The sequence below is a fragment of the Apus apus genome, chromosome 4, assembly GCF_020740795.1.
Source record: "Apus apus isolate bApuApu2 chromosome 4, bApuApu2.pri.cur, whole genome shotgun sequence".
Lineage (NCBI taxonomy): Eukaryota > Metazoa > Chordata > Aves > Apodiformes > Apodidae > Apus > Apus apus.
This window is the reverse complement of record NC_067285.1, coordinates 40,055,941-40,072,449: the sequence shown is the minus strand read 5'-3', so window position 1 is coordinate 40,072,449 and position 16,509 is coordinate 40,055,941. Positions and strand designations below refer to the sequence as shown.

Genomic DNA, 16,509 nt, shown 5'->3' with positions numbered 1-16,509 from the left:
ACACAGGTGCACTAACCTTGTTTCCTTTGCCTTAGTATATGTGGAAAGAAGTTGTATGATAGTGGTGATACTGGTTTTCTAATAGTTCCAGCTGATAAAATGGTGAGTTTGGAGCTGTGTGATGTTGAGCCTTCTGGTGCTGTATCTTGGGAAGCTCTTGTTTTTCTGAATGACCTTAATCTAGGACTAGAGAAGCAGGGAAAAAGCTACTCAAGTGGTGATTGCTTTTAAGTTAATTAGTTAATGTTTGTATAACACAGAATATTTGCTTTGTTTGTTCAGTATGGTAGTTAAAGCATAGTTTTGTGTGAAGAGGGACCTCTGAATAGGGAGGACAAGTGAAAACCTCACATTTTTCCTTTATAAAATTAATACTTTCTCTTTTATAGTTCATCTCACACTACAACCTCTTGGAGTCGTTACTGGCATGCTAGTGAAGGAATGAGCTTCTTGCAAACTCTCTTCGTCCTACTTAAATAGAGTGTGCAGTCCTTGCAAGTACTTGATGACATTTTTTACTCAGTTGTTCTTTTATTTTCATACTGTTCAATTGAGGCCTAAGAAAATCACCTTAATGGAGAGGAATCCAAGTCCTGTTTTGTGAGATCTTGTGCTGTGTGTTTGTAGGTTGTCATGCTGTTTAATTTTTAGTGCAAGTGCCCTTTCCTGGAGGTTGTTCTTCAATTAATTGTCAGGAGGAAAGAGAGTCTTAAAATTTAATCAACATCACAGCTGTGGTAAAGGTGGAATTGCTTGTTGTCCAGAAAGGAGGTGTAGCAACTTTTACAAAATCAGTCCTACAATTAGGATAGTCTTGAAAGTTTTGTTGTAGGTGATGGGTTTTTTTTTTTCTTTCTACCTTTTGTCTTTGCAATAGCAGTTCAATTAATATCTCAAATGGATGAACTTGCTAATGTGCATAGGTGGTTCTTGTCCTGCTAGGATGCTTTGTTAAGCCTCATTTCAGTTAACTTTTCATACCCTGATTTTTAGGTCTTCAGAGATTTGCAAATCTGGCAGCTGCTGTAAATTTTTAAGCAGGCTGCTGTACAGCATATACTGCTTTATCTCCTGTCATAATGTGGCTTGTTTGTTGTGCTTTGTTTTGAAGAGGCAAAAAAAGGCAAGTGCCATTGTAATGGATCTCGTGACTTTAGTACTTCCAAGTATTAAATAAGAACAGACTTTTAAACTTAGCTTCTGGTTGTACAGTGGGAGAGCTTATTTTTGTGGCACGTGTCATGAATATAACTGGGTGAAGGGTCACTTCTGCCATGACTCTACTGCATGGCAGTCACCATAAGTATGGCAAGGTGACATGCTCATTAGTGGTTTTCTTTGTTAGTGTTCATGTAGCATGTGACTTGTCACTCTGTAGTTGTTCCTGTTTTATTTTCAGTTGGAACCTAGCTGGGTTCTTCAGGTAGATTATGAGCTGTAAGATTGTCTGGAAGGACAACCTGTGGAATTTAAGTTGGGATTCGTTATTGTTTGGTTTTGTTGTTGTTTTTTTTCCAGAGTGTGACATAACTGAATCTATATTCAGCCATGCCTTTAAAGGTCAAGCCTGTTATTCTGTCTCAGACAGTTTTGCTAATATTTGAGTAGCAGAAATGGCACAAGTTTAAAAGATGAAGGGGGGGGGAAAGAAAGCAGTGCAAGTAGTTGAAACTCAGTGATTTTACTTTTGGCCAAGTGTATAATATAATCCACGTGAAGCTCTGGTGTAGTCCCGGTAATAAGCCTTATTTCAGGTGTCCCTTCAGAAGGGCAGGTGGTGAGATGCTCAACCAAGTTTGATCTCTGGGTAATGAAAGATAGGGAGCCTGTGCTGTAGTGATTTATCTTCTGCATTTTCAAGCCTAATGAAGGCACCCAGCAACTTGAGACGAGAGCTTTGTTTTGCCTGTTATGCAATATAGCTGTGTTCTGTGTAATGAGAAAGAAAATCCAGGATACAGTTGGGGTATTTGTATGTGATCCTAATCTTACATCAATATACAGGTAAAATACATTTTTTATGTAATGTAGAGTACAAAATGAATGCTTGAACTTTAGTTTTGCTAGATAACTAGTGTACTTGACTGAACTTTGGTGGTACTCTGGGAGAACAGCCATTCTCACTGTGCTCTCCAGAGCTGTGCATGCCTCTTCTACGTAGATGGAGAAACTGACAGGTTAGGAAACATGTGGGCTGACAAAGGTATCTGTTATAGAGCTGAGATCAAGTTCAGCTCTTACACATGGTCCAGTGCTCTTTGATTGTCAAGTCTTTGCATCCCATAAGGACACTTCTTTGTGTTGCAAGGTACGTGAACATGTAGTATTACGCCTCTGTTAACTGCACATAATTCCATTATTTTTCAGGAACGTTATAAATTTAACTTTTCATGTGCCCATACTGAGGAAGTACTTTGGAATCTAGTAATTCTGAGCTAAGCTTTTGGGATAGACGCCAAGATTTAGATTTGTAGGAGTGTCACATTAATACGATGCACAAACACAAGTAATCTTTCCTTTGCCAAATTTTGACAAAAGACAGATGTAACAAATCTGTGTGCCATCTACTTTTTTCTTGTGGGTGTGTTTTGATAAAGTATGCTAATGTTGCAGTAGTCATAAAACAGGGGTGTGCATGTGTGGGTGTTTTTATGATGAATCTCCTGGACACTCTCAAAGGATAAGGCAGCATGTAATAATAGAGGAAATACTAGCTTTGTCTGTCAAAGACTAAGCCTGGTTTTAAAAGAAGCCACACAGGATCTGACCTTAGATGTGTGTGTTTTGTTGGTTCATCTGAAAGTTGCTTTTTAAGTTAAGCTTCACTATTTTCCATGTCAACACAGAAAATAAAAACTTTGTTAAGCTAATAAAAATATAATTCATTTCCAGACAGGTGTTAGATGGAAACCAACGATTCTGGGAAGAGTGTTTATTCCTCTGGACTTTTGTTAGGTTAATATCAGAGCTGTTATTAACTAGTTTGTTACCCATATGGAAGAATTGGTACAGTTCTTCTGTGCTTAGAGAACAGTGGTTAATGTCCAAGATGGAGCTCTGTGGAGCAGCATAATTACAGCCTGGGATTTCTTTTTGCATCTTGGAAGAATGAGCATGCTATAAGATATATACAGCAACTGTGTGAACTTGGACATTTTTCTAGCTGTAGATACAGGTTGGTTTTAGCTGTAGATGTGTGGACACATGCTGTCTGATGGATGCCTTGCTTCTTGCTACGTAGATTTCACCTGGGTTCAGAAAAGTGTTGGGAGGTAATTGGGTTGTGCTGCTGGTCTCTGGCATTGCTTTGGTTCACAGTGTTCGTTTTAAGTTTTCATAAAACTGATTTATTTCTTAACCTTGGGCTATGTTGTTCATTTTGTGGCTATTTTTTGCCTCCATAATAGTCTAGATAAGTAGGTTACCACAGTAAAATGAGTTGCTGTTGTTAAGCAGGGCTGTGTTAACTGACACTATGAATGCTCTCTGCTAAAACGCGGGGTGTAAGTGTGCTGGAGAACAGGTGGTTCTAGTAAACATTTGATTCTGCATTTGGGAATAACCAGGAACACAGACATGGTGTAACTTGGGTGCTTGAGATGCTCTCCTTTTCCTGAGAATTTGTTACATTTGCAGGCATTTATTTTGGAATGGGAGGTTTTCCTCGTGTGTTTCTGTAGGCCTAGCTTGAAAGCCTGTTAATGTGCTGGATGAACAGAACAGCTGCTTCCTGACATCTTGGGAATATTTGCCTATTTTTAATACCTTAAGCTGAGAGTGCAAAGCTAGTTTGCAGAATGCAGTGATTCTAAGCAGTGGTACTGACACAGGTCATGTCAAGTCTGTCATTCTGCTGTTACAGAAATGTCCTGTATTTTCCTTTCCATCCTAAGTTAGACAGTGACTGTGAAACTCTCTGGAAGGGGTTTTCTCTCTGGATCGTTGCGTAGCTGCTGACAAAGAAGGAAGAATTCCTCTTCTCTCACTTCCCTGGTTTTCTTGGGAATGGATTTCAGTCTCTGGAGTGTTTGTCTCCCAGTTAAGAAGGTAGGAACCTTTCCCTTCCTCCCCTCTAATTCATGTGTTTCTTGCTTATGCTGGTCTAGGTTATTTACTTTTTGCTAGTAGGAGTGGGGTGTCTCAGTTACGGTGGGGTCAGTTGTGATACTCGGCTGCTGAACACAAGCACAGTGGAAGTAAAGGCACAGAAAAGTACTTTGTTCCTGAGCAACATGAACACAGCTGTTACAAAACACTGTGTCATGGACCAGAAAACTAGCTAACTTGCAGTGTCCTCCCGGTGAAGGTCTGATAGCTTTTCCTTTTCTTTGATTCCCCTTTCTTCTACTTCTGATGCAAATGGTAAAAATACTGAAGAAACAATTATGAAGACTCATGTGAGAGTCAACACCTCTTAAGCATTTTTTCTCTTGATCTTCAAGAGGTGTCAAAGCTGGTATTGATCTGAAAAACCTTGCATCCCCTTAGGGAGAGTCATTATCCTGCAAAGGGAGAAACAAAGAAAGATGAAGAGATTTGCCTCAAGTCACACAAGTGTGTACAAGAGATGGTATAACTTGAAAAATCCTGGCTCTGTGATGGTTTCTTCTTCATCGCTTCTGTAATACACTGTGCCTTGATTGCTATATACAAAGCTATGAAAGGAATTTTGATATTCCAGGACTTAAGGAGATGTTATTCAGAATCACATATATGTTGGGCTTCTTTCTAAACTTGCACATTACTTTAATGGATGAAATTGTTCCTGTGGTGCCTTGGAACTTCACTGTGCAGGTCCCCAAGAGATATATACTTCTATGGTGTAAATCTGGGTTCAGTTCCTGTTCTGTTTACTGATTCCTTTTACTTGTTGTTTGGATTGTTCTATCTGTGCATCTTTCAGTAGCAGTTCTAATGAGTTTTCCTTGCAGCATTTTGCTGCTTTTCTTACAAAAGAAAAAAGTTTTAAAAGTCGATGATTAGTATGTGTTCTTCTGTTCTTTTGCAACCCCTGTAGGCTAAAAAGCTGAATGTGCTTTTATTTAGTAAAACTGTTGCTAAACAAATTTTCTTTTTTGTTTTGGATAACTGCTTGGGTAATGACTTGCATGAAACGAGATGAAAGGGGTGTTTCTTGGGAGAGACAGCTATGGAGGAGCAAAACTTGGAGCTCATCTTAATCTAACTGCTCAATGTGCATGGACTTGGTCTGTCTTATTGAAGAGCTATGGCAGGGCCAAGTGGTCTTTTGGATTGCAGTGGTGTAAACACAGGATATTATTGTTCTTAGTACTTTGGTTTTGAACTCTGTTTCAGATAAAGAGCAAATAGATCGTTAAAGATTATGAGATCATCGAGATTATAATTACTCTGCTGGCACACATGTATAAGGACCTGACTTGAATATAGCATGTGTTCCATGAGACAGGACTAGGAAGTGTGAATGAAACGTGTCATGTCAGTGTTCGACATGGGATCAGTTCTGCTTAGTGCATGATGTGCAGAAAAACAAAGTGTTTGGAAAAAAAAGGAAATAAAGGAAATGCATTCCTCAGAGCCCTCCCCAGAGCTCAGTAGCATGGTCTGTGTCCATCGAGTTGAGACCTGCACCTTGAGTTCAGTTTAGATGATTTTTTACTTGTGTAGTATCACTTCTCTTTAACTGGTAACTCAGAAGCTGCTGGAGGGTTATTTGTTCTTAGAATTACCTCTCCAGAGAGTCCTTGGCTACTCTGAAGATAGAAAAGAAAGCATATGTAGTTAAGGTAGCCCTAAAAGCAGTGTAATCCTACAGGACCTAATCACAGGAGACCCCAAGTGCTGCATCTACTTTGGTTTAGTCATGTAGATGTCTTCAAGTTTCTCCCATCTTGGTTTGAATGTACAGTATTACTTTTTTGTTTCATCTTGGGGATTTAGTAGGTGTGTGATGCCTTAGAAAGACAGTAAACCAGAGAATCTTCCAATGTCATCTGCCTTAGTCTGAAATGCTGCCAGCATTATGAATTGCTCGGTTTATCTCTGCATGGCCTGGTGACTCTTTTGTTTCTGTTGCAACCCAACGTGGCACTTCTCCAAGATGCTGTGGAACTAACCATTTTGCTGAGGCTGGGAACCTTATGCTTTGCCTTCTTTCTGTGCTTTGTGGTGTTCACTGGGTGAGTTATTCATGTGTGAGGTTATAAATTTGTTCTCTGATGGTTCTGTGCTTTGGATTCTTGTGCTTGCATATTTAAATCACAATTAAAATAGGTATTTTGAGGAAAATTAAAGGCAAACTACAGGAAAGACAAACTACAGGAGTTATTTAAAAAATAGTGGTTTGTTTCATAATAATTGGGGGGTAACCATTAGTATTAAAAGGGAGTTAAGATCCAAAAAAGTTTCAGTGCTTGCATATAACTTATCCGTACCCCCTGATTTAACCATCCTGCAACTGTATTTTATTTAAATGCTTGTTTGTTATATTTGAGTTCAAATCAAGTTTTAAAAAAACGAACCATTGTGTGCATGAAAAAAGCTTAGCAAATGACACTTGACATCAGTCTGTAAAATGAATTAATGGGTTCTATTGATTATAGCCTCAGTTCTGTAGAATTAGTAACTTTATTTTCCCATCTAGTCTGTATTCACAGATCCTACTGTCCTGCTTGTTAAACTCCCTCTGTTTTCAATTCAGAGTAAACTACAGTTGGAGCTAAATCTGGTGAACAAATGAAGTTGGGAGAGAGGGGTCAAAAAACTTTTTCCACATGCTGAAGATAACAAAAAACTTGCAACAGCAGTTATGTTTTTTTCTTTTTACACCATGCTAGCAGATGGGGGTCTCATCAATGTTTTGGGCAAGTTAGGAAGCTTTCTTGTGAAAAGTTTGGCAGGAAGATTATTCTGCCTAAAGGCAGAATGAGCCTTGGTCACACCTTGGGTAATGTGGTATCCAGCCTGCTGAAGTTGGAGAGTATAGAAAGAATAGTGACTTAATTGCTCTGGCCTACATTACACAGCATAATCCCTCCCATTCATGCTTAGTCAACAGTCTTGTCCTGTTTATGTTGGTTGGTGGGTTTCTGTTGTGTGGGTTTCTGTTTGTTCTTGAAGCTTGCAGTTTGGAAAGGGAAGCATGAATGACATGAAGCTCTTGGAGAAATATCATGCTTGCTCCTGCAAATAGCTATTACTCCTGACAAGTGTTTTTTGACTTCAGAAAAAAATCTGTTTCTTGAACTTTTTTTTTCTTTCTTTTCTTTTAGTTTTCTTTTTCAATCCTGGAACTGGTAAATGCCAGGTAGAGGGATCAAAAAAATGCTGAAAACTCAAGAGCAATACTTGACAGAACTTTGCATTCAATTAAAAACTGACAACAATTGCACAAAGGAAATGCATTTTAGAAATGCTGACCGACCTTTTAAAGAGCAAGAGTGTTAATTGCAGTGTGCTGGGCTGTGCAAGAAATGCTTTTGCAAAGGAAGGAGTGTGAAGAAAAGAAATGCGTTACTATACATCTCAAAACTAATAATCCCTTGAAGATCTTTGCATTGCTGGAAGATAGTGTTGTTCCCAGACTGGAAGATGCTAGAAGGTGTTCAACTTTTGTCATTGAGGTGCCTGTAAACTAGTTGTTCCTGTACCATAAACGGCATAACTCTGATAACTGCCTTGTGCTGAAGTGATTCCTGGTCCCCACCAATGCTGGGAGAAGACTGGATTAGTCTCTTCAAATATAAATACATAAGACTGTTCCTGTGAGAGGAAAGCTCTTGTTCTTTTTGTTAGAAAAGCCTGCAGCAACCCTCCCCTTGTCTTACATCTAACTTGTGTTTTTCATAAATCAAGTAGCAAGTGTCTGCATGACAGGGTAGCCCTGGAGCTTTAAGAGCTGACTTTGTGAATGAAGCCCACTGGGTTGTGACTTGCTGCCAAATGTTACCATAGCTTCTTACTTTCAGTTTCTCTTAGTATAGATAATGCACCCGTTTCATACTCTCCAGTAGTTTCTATCACGATGTTATTTTGGGTTCTGCAGGTGAAAAGAGGTTGATGCAGTCAACCTCTTGATCTTCGCAATCAACTAACTGAACTGCTGGTGATTATCTAGTTGTGTTCTGTGCTCTTTTCTGTATTAAGGGATCAGTTTTGCCCTAAGAAATACCGTGTTTTGTCTTGGATGTACAAGATAACGTTACTTGTAGGGTGTATCAAATGCTTGCCTTTTTTTAGAGCACTCATTAAATCAGCTATTCAGTCAGTGTAGTTTCATCTTCCTTAAAGTGGACAGAATGTGGCAGGAGGTGCAAGTGTGTCTGTTTCAGCAGCTGTATTCCCTGCAAAGTCCTCTGTCTTAGGGAATTGGGGGGTTTTTGTTTCTCCAGAAGCAAAAGAGCTGAGGCAAGCTGAAGCAGACAGAAGATGGCACCGAAGCAGTGTTGTCATTCCAGTGTTCAACTCTGGATAGCAGGTCACCTGGATACTCTGAGAAGCGTGTAGGACGAGTTGTGTGATGGTCTTTAATGCAGGAGGCTGAGCTTTGTCCCTTTGGCTGTTGGCTAGTGCAGAGCTTGAGCATCTCAACACGCCAGCTGTTGGACACAATTTGCTTCAATCTAGAACTACAGTGTTGGCACTTAGATTTGGAAGTTGTCTGTGGTAGATGTAGTTGACAGTCCAGCGTAGCACTGACTAGACTGGACTGACTAGTCCAGCTCTACCTGACTAGAATAGGTTTCCTCCATACAGAAAGGTAATTTCCTCCATACAGAAAGGTAATTTTCTGAAATCTGTATCACCTCATTCAGTTACAATTTTTTAAAATGTGCGTAACGCCGAGTTGACAGAAGAGATGTCTGTTGAAAGTGGTTTTGTACATGGGAGGGCTTGATGCAAGCTGTTCTCGTGGAGGTTCTCACAGAGAAGTTGCACTGCCAACTGTAGCAAGAAAAATTGCTTCTTCTGGACTCTATGGAAGCTTGCCTGATAAAAGGCCATTTAATGGTATCTTAAATTGTTGCTCTCACACAAACATGCACACTTGCTTTAGGCTTGTCCATCTTAGATATTTTTTCTCTGAGAGAGAAAGGGTTGTTGTCTGATGCCAGGAAGGGAGAGCAGAGGCCTTAGAGAGGATAGGATTTTCAAAAATTAGAGAACTTCCACCCAAACATCTGAAATGTCTGTTTCTTGACTGTTTGAAGCTTCCTTCCTGATCCTCACAGGCCAGAACAGAATGTCAGCATTGTTGGAGGTGGTGACTAGAAATTCCTGTTAAGGCTTTTTGATGAATTGCAATGTTGCCACTGGGAAGAAAAACTGTTGTGGTCAATGCCATAGGAATACTTCTTGGAATTTAGAAGAAGAGAAAGATGCCTATTTAGGAGTGATACTTTAAATGTTTCTCTGTATTGCACCCCCGTGTCTGTCATACCTATTGCCTGTCTTGACACAAGGGGATTTCCTGTGATTCCTGGGCAGTTTCCTGTAGCATGTTGTGTAGCAATTGAATTTGCAGTTCTTTTTTTTTTTTTTTTTTTTTTTGCACTGTAGCAAGTTTTTGGGATCTTTGATGTTTAAAAAAAACCATAGTTGATGTTGAAGCCTCTTAAGTATGTGAAGGTTGGCTGGGGTTAAGGCTTTGCTGCTGCTTCATTATAAAAATATTAGTACCTGGTTGTGTCACTGGTGTCTGTGGGTTTGGGTTATGACAGCACACTGTATCAGTGGATCTAATGATTTTTAAAGGGCTAAAAAATAGTGATTTGTAAATTTGTATGCTCTGCTTTGCAACATAACTGCTTCTCTTTCCCAGTAAGAGCACCAGATGAACGTTTTTTCCCAGTTTGGCACCTGGGCATGTCTGGTGCATAGGTGTTACTAAATGAGAAAACTTGTCATAAAAAAACGATAGCAGACCATAGTTCATCTTTCCCAGAGCATCTTAGTGGTGTCTTGGATGCCCCAAGTAGTCTCTGGTGCTTCTGTCAGAGCTTTTTGCAAAGTTGGGCTGCAGCTGGTGCTAGGAGAAATAAACTGTGAGAGTGCCTGCTAAGGGCAGGGCTGAAGGTGCAGTAAGCAGATGGAGGCGTGCGTAGCAGACCCGCTTTCGTGGGGTGTTCTGCAAGGTCCTCTGGGTGTGGGATTGATGGTGCTGCCTGAAGAGCAGCTGCTGGTTTGAAGCAGGCAGTGCTTCTTGCCTAAACCAGCCTTGATCCTCGGAATGTTACACAGTGGGAATTTGTGTGGGCAGTGGGACAAGGAGCAATGGAGTGTCCTTTGGAGCACGTTGTCTGCACACGTAAAAGGAAGTGGAGAAATATTGAACTCAAAATGTGTGTGTAGAAATGGATCGTTTTAGAAGTAAGGAGCTATTTATGCTCTCTTGGTTTTGGGACTGCTGAGCTCTTGAGCTTGCAGGCAACATCTCTCAACTGCCCTTCCAGATGGAGTTGTGTCTGAGTCTTGTGGAAGATGCTTTACTTAAAGCATACATATGTGTGCACACCCAAGAGCATATGTAGAAATATATACAAATGTAGATGTGTGTATGTGTGATGAGTAGCCTTTAATGCTGTCTTTATTCAGCAGGAAGGCTGCCTGGCAATGCTTTCTGGGCAAGGAGGGTGCACAGGTGTTGCCACCAGGTTTTCATGCATTTGTGGAAAGCTTGTATATCTTGCTGGATTGTTGAGTGACTGTAGTAGCTGCCATTTCTGGTTCAGCCTTTACAGGTGTGGGTAGTCGTTACTGCATATTGCTGTACAGATAAAATCTCGTGAAATTCTGCTCTTTGTGTCTGAGATTTGAGTATACAGTCAAGTAGTTCACCAGTTGGAGAAACATTTGGTGCTTTAGTATGTTTTAATGGTATATTTAAAAACCCCTTACTGTCTGTATTTCTAAACTAAGTGTAATTTCTTTCAGAGTATCTTTGTTGACATTCATCCAATCTGTCTGCACAAAACAGTTGTCAGCAGTCTGAAAGGTGGTAAAGGTACTGGAAGATTCTTCAGCCTTATTTTGTTCTACCTGAGTAAGCAAATAAGATATTTTGAATTCTGACAGCTATGCTGTGTCTTGTTTGGAGTTTCAGGAATGTAACATGGGAAAGCATAAATAAAACATTGAGGTCCATTAGATTTTTCAAGGTTGACTTCAAATATGCATAGGGGAAAAAAAGACTAGAAAATGTGGCTGATGTTTAGTTTAGTTTAAAACAAATCAAACCAAACTAAAACAACCCAGCCCCCCCCCCCCAAAAAAAACAACAAAGTCCCAGAACTGAACCATTGCAAGTTAGCTTGTTCATAAGGTCCCAAAAGTGAATGGTTAAGATGAGAGAAATGCCTGTTCAAGGTAAGAAAGAGGCGCGAATTTCGACTTGCTGAGCTTTGTAATGATTTTATCTGTCCAAGCTTCAGGGTTATAGTTCTGCTAAGTATCTATTGACTTATGTAACTGTAGATGCTCTAGAGAGGCTTTTTAGCAGGTATTTGAAGGAAAAGGGACTTGCACAATGTGTCTGTCCCCTGTGACTTTTGATTATGTAAGTCTGGGATGAGATCCATGGAAATAAAAGACTGTAAGAGACTCGGCTCCTACAAGTCTTTTGTGGTTTAACCCCAGGCAGCAACTAAGCCCCACAAAGCCACTTGATCACTCACCTTCAATGAGATGGGGTGGAGAAATGAAAGGGCAAAAGAGAGAACTTGTGCAAGGCCGTAGGATGCTGCAAATTGTGGGCCAGTCCGGACTGGATAATGCTGTGCTGCTGTCATCCTGCAAACGAGACTTTGCTTGCTTTGTGTACAAGTCTCTTCAGACCTGGTCAGCCTCCAATATAGGTCTGGAGTGCCGACTGTGTTACCGTCCTGAGGGTTTCCAGAGTCACTCTTTTTGTGGCCTCTCAGTTTACGTTGGAGCTGGTTCTGGTGGAGTAAAGGAGGAGAATGGGATTGTGCCCTTATGTTCTCTGCCTGTGCCTGTGCCCTGAGTTGTCTTGAATGTGTTAGTGGCAATTTTTAGAGGGTACATACAATTATTTATGGAGCAGTAAGCTAAGGGGCTTGCTACTCTGCAATACTGCAGTGACTTGTGAGGGTGAGGTCCATAAATTGTATTGCCAAACCTGTTGACAGCCTGAGCACACACGCACTGTGCTAGCTTACGACACTTGGTCACTGTGCCCTTTCTGTCCATTTTTAAACAAAGGTACCATAGATCTTGGTGCTGTCCTAAGTAAGACCACCCAAAGTTATGTTGCTTTTGCATGGAAAAGCCTCCAAGTTGGCAAAGCTGTTGCTCTTTGCTCTGTAGGTGAAGAACATGTGCTAGTGAATGAGTGGCCTGCATAGCTGTCTTGGGCCCCACTGTGGCATTTTTGTCTAAGTGAAGATGGGGAGGGTACTTGTGGATGCTGCAGGGCAGTTGTGGCTTGACTGTGGCAGGACTTAAAGAACGCAATCAGAATTGTTACCATGGGTGGTCAGGAATGGGAGTGTGTAGAGATGATGGTGACTTAAGATCTGGAGCTTCCTTGTCATCTTTTTGTGTGCCATCTCTTATGACAGGTTTTTTGGATGCGTCGTGTTATAGAAAACTGCGTTTTCTGTCTTCAGTGAGATAAGGGAAAAAATGTGCAGCTTCTGAAAATGCTGGTGAGATGCCAGCCCTTGTGCTGACAGACACTGGATGTGTATCTGGTCAGCCTGCAATCCTGAGTCTCTAGCAAGCAGTTACTCATGGTTTCTAGTTGTGTTTCTGCACAAGTGTCTATGTACCCACCTCCTTCCCCCCCTCACCCCAATAGTAACGTTTGAGAAGAGTTTCCATGGATGGTTACAGCACTGATTGTTGCTTGCTTTGGTGCACTCAGTGAGAAGGCATCAGAAATGACTTAGAAGGTTTGAAGTTTAGTGGTTCAGGGTTTTGCTGAATCAAGATTCCCGGAACTATTAATTTTCTTGTCAACATTAATAGACTTATTCAAGTTTTGCTCAGTTATGCCACTGAGCTCTTTGATGAAGGGACTTTCGTAGCAGTGGGAAACCATTCAAGGCCAGGTACCTACTTGGAAATAGCTCTGTTTTTAATGGCCCTTTCAGGGCTCAACTGTTCGTTAATGTTGCCACCTCGTGGCAAGAAGAGCAGTTGTCTGAGGATTTAGGTTTTTTTCACTACTCACTGGTGCTTGTTTTATTACCCAGACGTGCCTGCTCTGGTTATGTGAAAACTATTGTCAGGGAAAATCGAAACCTGGCATTTTGTTCTTCTGCTAGGCACAGCGAATTTTAAGGCTCTAAAACTGGTTAAAGAGGCAATAAGTGATACATTTATTTTTATTTTTTTAGTTGTTAGGCATTTGTGCTTTACCTGAGTATTGCTTCGTATTTTTGGTCAAGTATTGCTACTCAAAAAAGAGGTCTCTTTATTGACAAAAAGTCTTCCAGTAATAGAGGTCTGCACCTTGCTCTTAGTATAACTTCCCAGGCTGGTATTAGAGAAGCTATATAGGGATAATTTCAGACCTAGCTGGAATTTGGGATCAGAATTTGAGTAGGTGTCCTGTTAATGTGTTGGGAAGGCCCTACGTAAACTAGGATAAGTCTAATAATTTTGAGAGAACCTAGGGTGTTGTGTTAAAATTGACAGTAATTCTGTTTTGACAGCATAGCATCTCATTTGGCTGTGAGCAATAAAGTGGAAAAAAATAATAGATATTGAGCCTTCAAGAAAATGTTCTAATGAAACTTCTTGTTGTCAGTGGTTGTGCCTTTTTGCTCAAGCATATGAGACTTGTATCAAATGAGGTGTGCATTTTACTTAACAAACACTGCTTGCAGATGATATCTGGAACTGTGAGATGAGTGTATTTTGATTGGCTGCCTGATTATCAACATTGTTAATAATTTTAATTCACATATTTCTGTGCTGACTGTATACCGGAGTGTTTGCACTAGTGGAAGCTCCCATGGCAAAAGCTGGCTTACCATCAGAGAGCAGGCAATGAAGGAGAGCATGAATGGACAAGAGGCTGCTTCCCTAAAATGGTGTGAAAGCTGTTCTCTGAACCTGGGGTGTGATGCTCATGGGACCTGCTTTTGAGGCCTTAGCTGTGGTTTGCCTGAGCATTTGGAAGTACTTTCTGTGTAGGCTGTTTCACTTTGCCTCTGTGTATAATTCCAGTCTGCCTGATTCTTTTTTTCCTGTGAATAGATAAAGCAAAACCTCATCCTGGGAAGCTGGGAACTGAGCTTGAGTGTATGCCTTGCAGTTCATGCTGGTGCTGGATGAAGAATGCTGCTGATTGCTCTAGTTGTGGGGAAAATACTAATTTTTAACTGCATATTTACTCCAGTGTTAAATAAAAACACAATTTTGCACAGTGTGTGATTGCAAGGAGGTTCTGCTTGTCTTTATGCTATACCGAACAGTTGTGTATCTTCTCATAACTACTACAGTATCTCTCAAGACTCTTTTCTTAGAATTTTAATTTTAATGTTTTAAAATGTAGGTTTGGAGAGATAATCTTAACCTTTATATTCACACATCCCTCCTTCCCCTCCTTATCCTGAGGGTTTTAAAAACTGTGAAGGTCTGAAAAATAGCTTCATTTGTTTCAGGTTTCAGGATGAATCTGAAAGTACTTCAGGTTGATACCTGAATGCTCACAAATTTATTTGAATGTGAGAGTACTTTTCACAGAATTTGTTAAATGTTGTAACAAAATAGTAAGGTCCTTATGTTTTTTTGTCAAGAAGGTGTCACCTGTGTGAAATGGATTGAGGCAGCAAGTCTTTAAGTGTTCGTTAATGCTCACTCAGTGACTGACGCTGACTTCCTTATTAATTTCTTAGCATGGAGTGATGTTGGCTAGAGGAATAACTAAAACTCCAGTAGCTTCATGTGTCTTGTCTTTGTGTTTTCCAGGTGGCTTCTCAACTGTGTTTCTTGTACGTACCCATGGCGGGACACGTTGTGCACTGAAGCGAATGTATGTTAATAACGTGCCAGATCTCAACATATGCAAGAGAGAAATTACAATTATGGTAAGAAGCCCATTTGTGACTAGGAGAAATGAGAAGGTTTAGCCAGTCACACCTGGGTTTATGATTAATTGACATGTTCAGAAAAAGAATTAGGAAAAAATTTAGTTGCTGCTTGGGAAAGACAAAATCTGTTCTTGCCTTCCAAAAGATATCATCTCCGCATGCTTCTAGCTTATGTGTGTGTCAATTGTAGCAGTACCTTGTTTAATTATCTGATACAAGATGTATGTGCACCTTAAGTTATCATGTAGGCACCAGCTCTGTAGGACAGCTGACAGCACTTGTATAGTCAGATGTGAAGTAAGCATTGCTTAGTTCCACATGTAAAACGCTTCTTACAAGTTAATTTTTTTCCTTTGGTGGCACCTTCAGTTGCTCGTGTGTAATAACTTTGTAAAACTTGGTTATAGCTCAGACTACAGCAGCTGTGACCTTTTTCCAGCTACCTCTTGTAATAAGGGTCACAGTGACCGTTTTTCAGGTTAGCTTAGCTTGGGCACAAGTAGCTCAATTGTTCCATATCCCCTACATACTAAGGCAGTTTGGATGTGTTAGCACTGTCCAACAAGTAGCACATGAATGTTATTTTCTGAGCAGTGCTTGGGTTGTGTTTGATGTGTAGCAGTCTGTGTAGTTAGCTCTGACATTGCTGACAGCAGTGAACCTGGTTTCTGTATTGGTGGTACTTTTTTCAAGAGCAGTGGGTGTGGGACAGGAGCTACTTAATTTGAAATCATAAATGCTTGTCTGAACACTTGTAGTAGCTTCTCCTTGTTTAAATGTTTCTGTGCCCAGGTGTAATCATGCACATTATGTTTTTCAGAAGGAGTTATCTGGGCACAAGAACATTGTGAGCTACTTGGATTGTGCTGTTAACTCTGTGAGTGACAACGTCTGGGAGGTTCTCATTCTCATGGAGTACTGTCGAGGTAAGCAACAACTCTTAGGTTCTTAGAGTACATGCAGAAAATATATATGGATCACCTGGGATTTTTACTTAGAATTGTTCCCTTGATATAAAAGATCAACAGACATATCCCACAGCTGGAGTCCAATGGGTTCTTTTTGTTTTTCTGTTTGTGCTGTTGCTGTTGAGGCACTGAGCTGTTGGACACTGAGAAAACATAAAGGTCAGTTTCACACAGCTTGGAGTAGAAGCAGAAAAATATTTTGTATGAGAATGAAGTGAAATTGTGCTTGTGCTAATCAACATGTAGCTAGAACATGACTCAGTAGGAGAGATGGGCAAGCTTTTCACTGCTGTTCTTCCCTGTTTGTGTTTTAGATAACGGTATTACAGCTGCTTTACTCTTACCTGACAGGTGACTTGTTCTAAATAACCATAGCAAAGTTAGTCAAAAAATCCAATAGTACTTCGGTTCTGCTTTAGAATGTTACTTTGTTTCAAGCAATATGTACACAAAGGTACTGTGTAAATTATTTTTCCCTCATTTCACACGTGCTTTGGAATAAA

General features: G+C 40.3%; 1 protein-coding gene across 4 annotated transcripts in view; it reads left to right on the top strand.

Moving 5' to 3' along the window:
* The window catches only part of BMP2K (BMP2 inducible kinase), a 57,631-nt gene that overhangs the window by 5,394 nt on the left and 35,728 nt on the right, over nt 1-16,509 (top strand). Inside the window, exons 1-3 of one of the 4 annotated variants that reach the window (XM_051619197.1) lie at nt 3,942-4,047; nt 14,917-15,035; nt 15,859-15,964. In XM_051619197.1, coding sequence (XP_051475157.1) covers nt 14,979-15,035; nt 15,859-15,964 — 163 coding nt within the window. In that variant the 5' untranslated portion in view covers nt 3,942-4,047; nt 14,917-14,978. Of the gene's footprint in view, nt 1-3,941; nt 4,048-14,916; nt 15,036-15,858; nt 15,965-16,509 lie in introns of those variants that run through there. The other 3 variants (XM_051619196.1, XM_051619195.1, XM_051619198.1) reach the window with 3 other exon arrangements.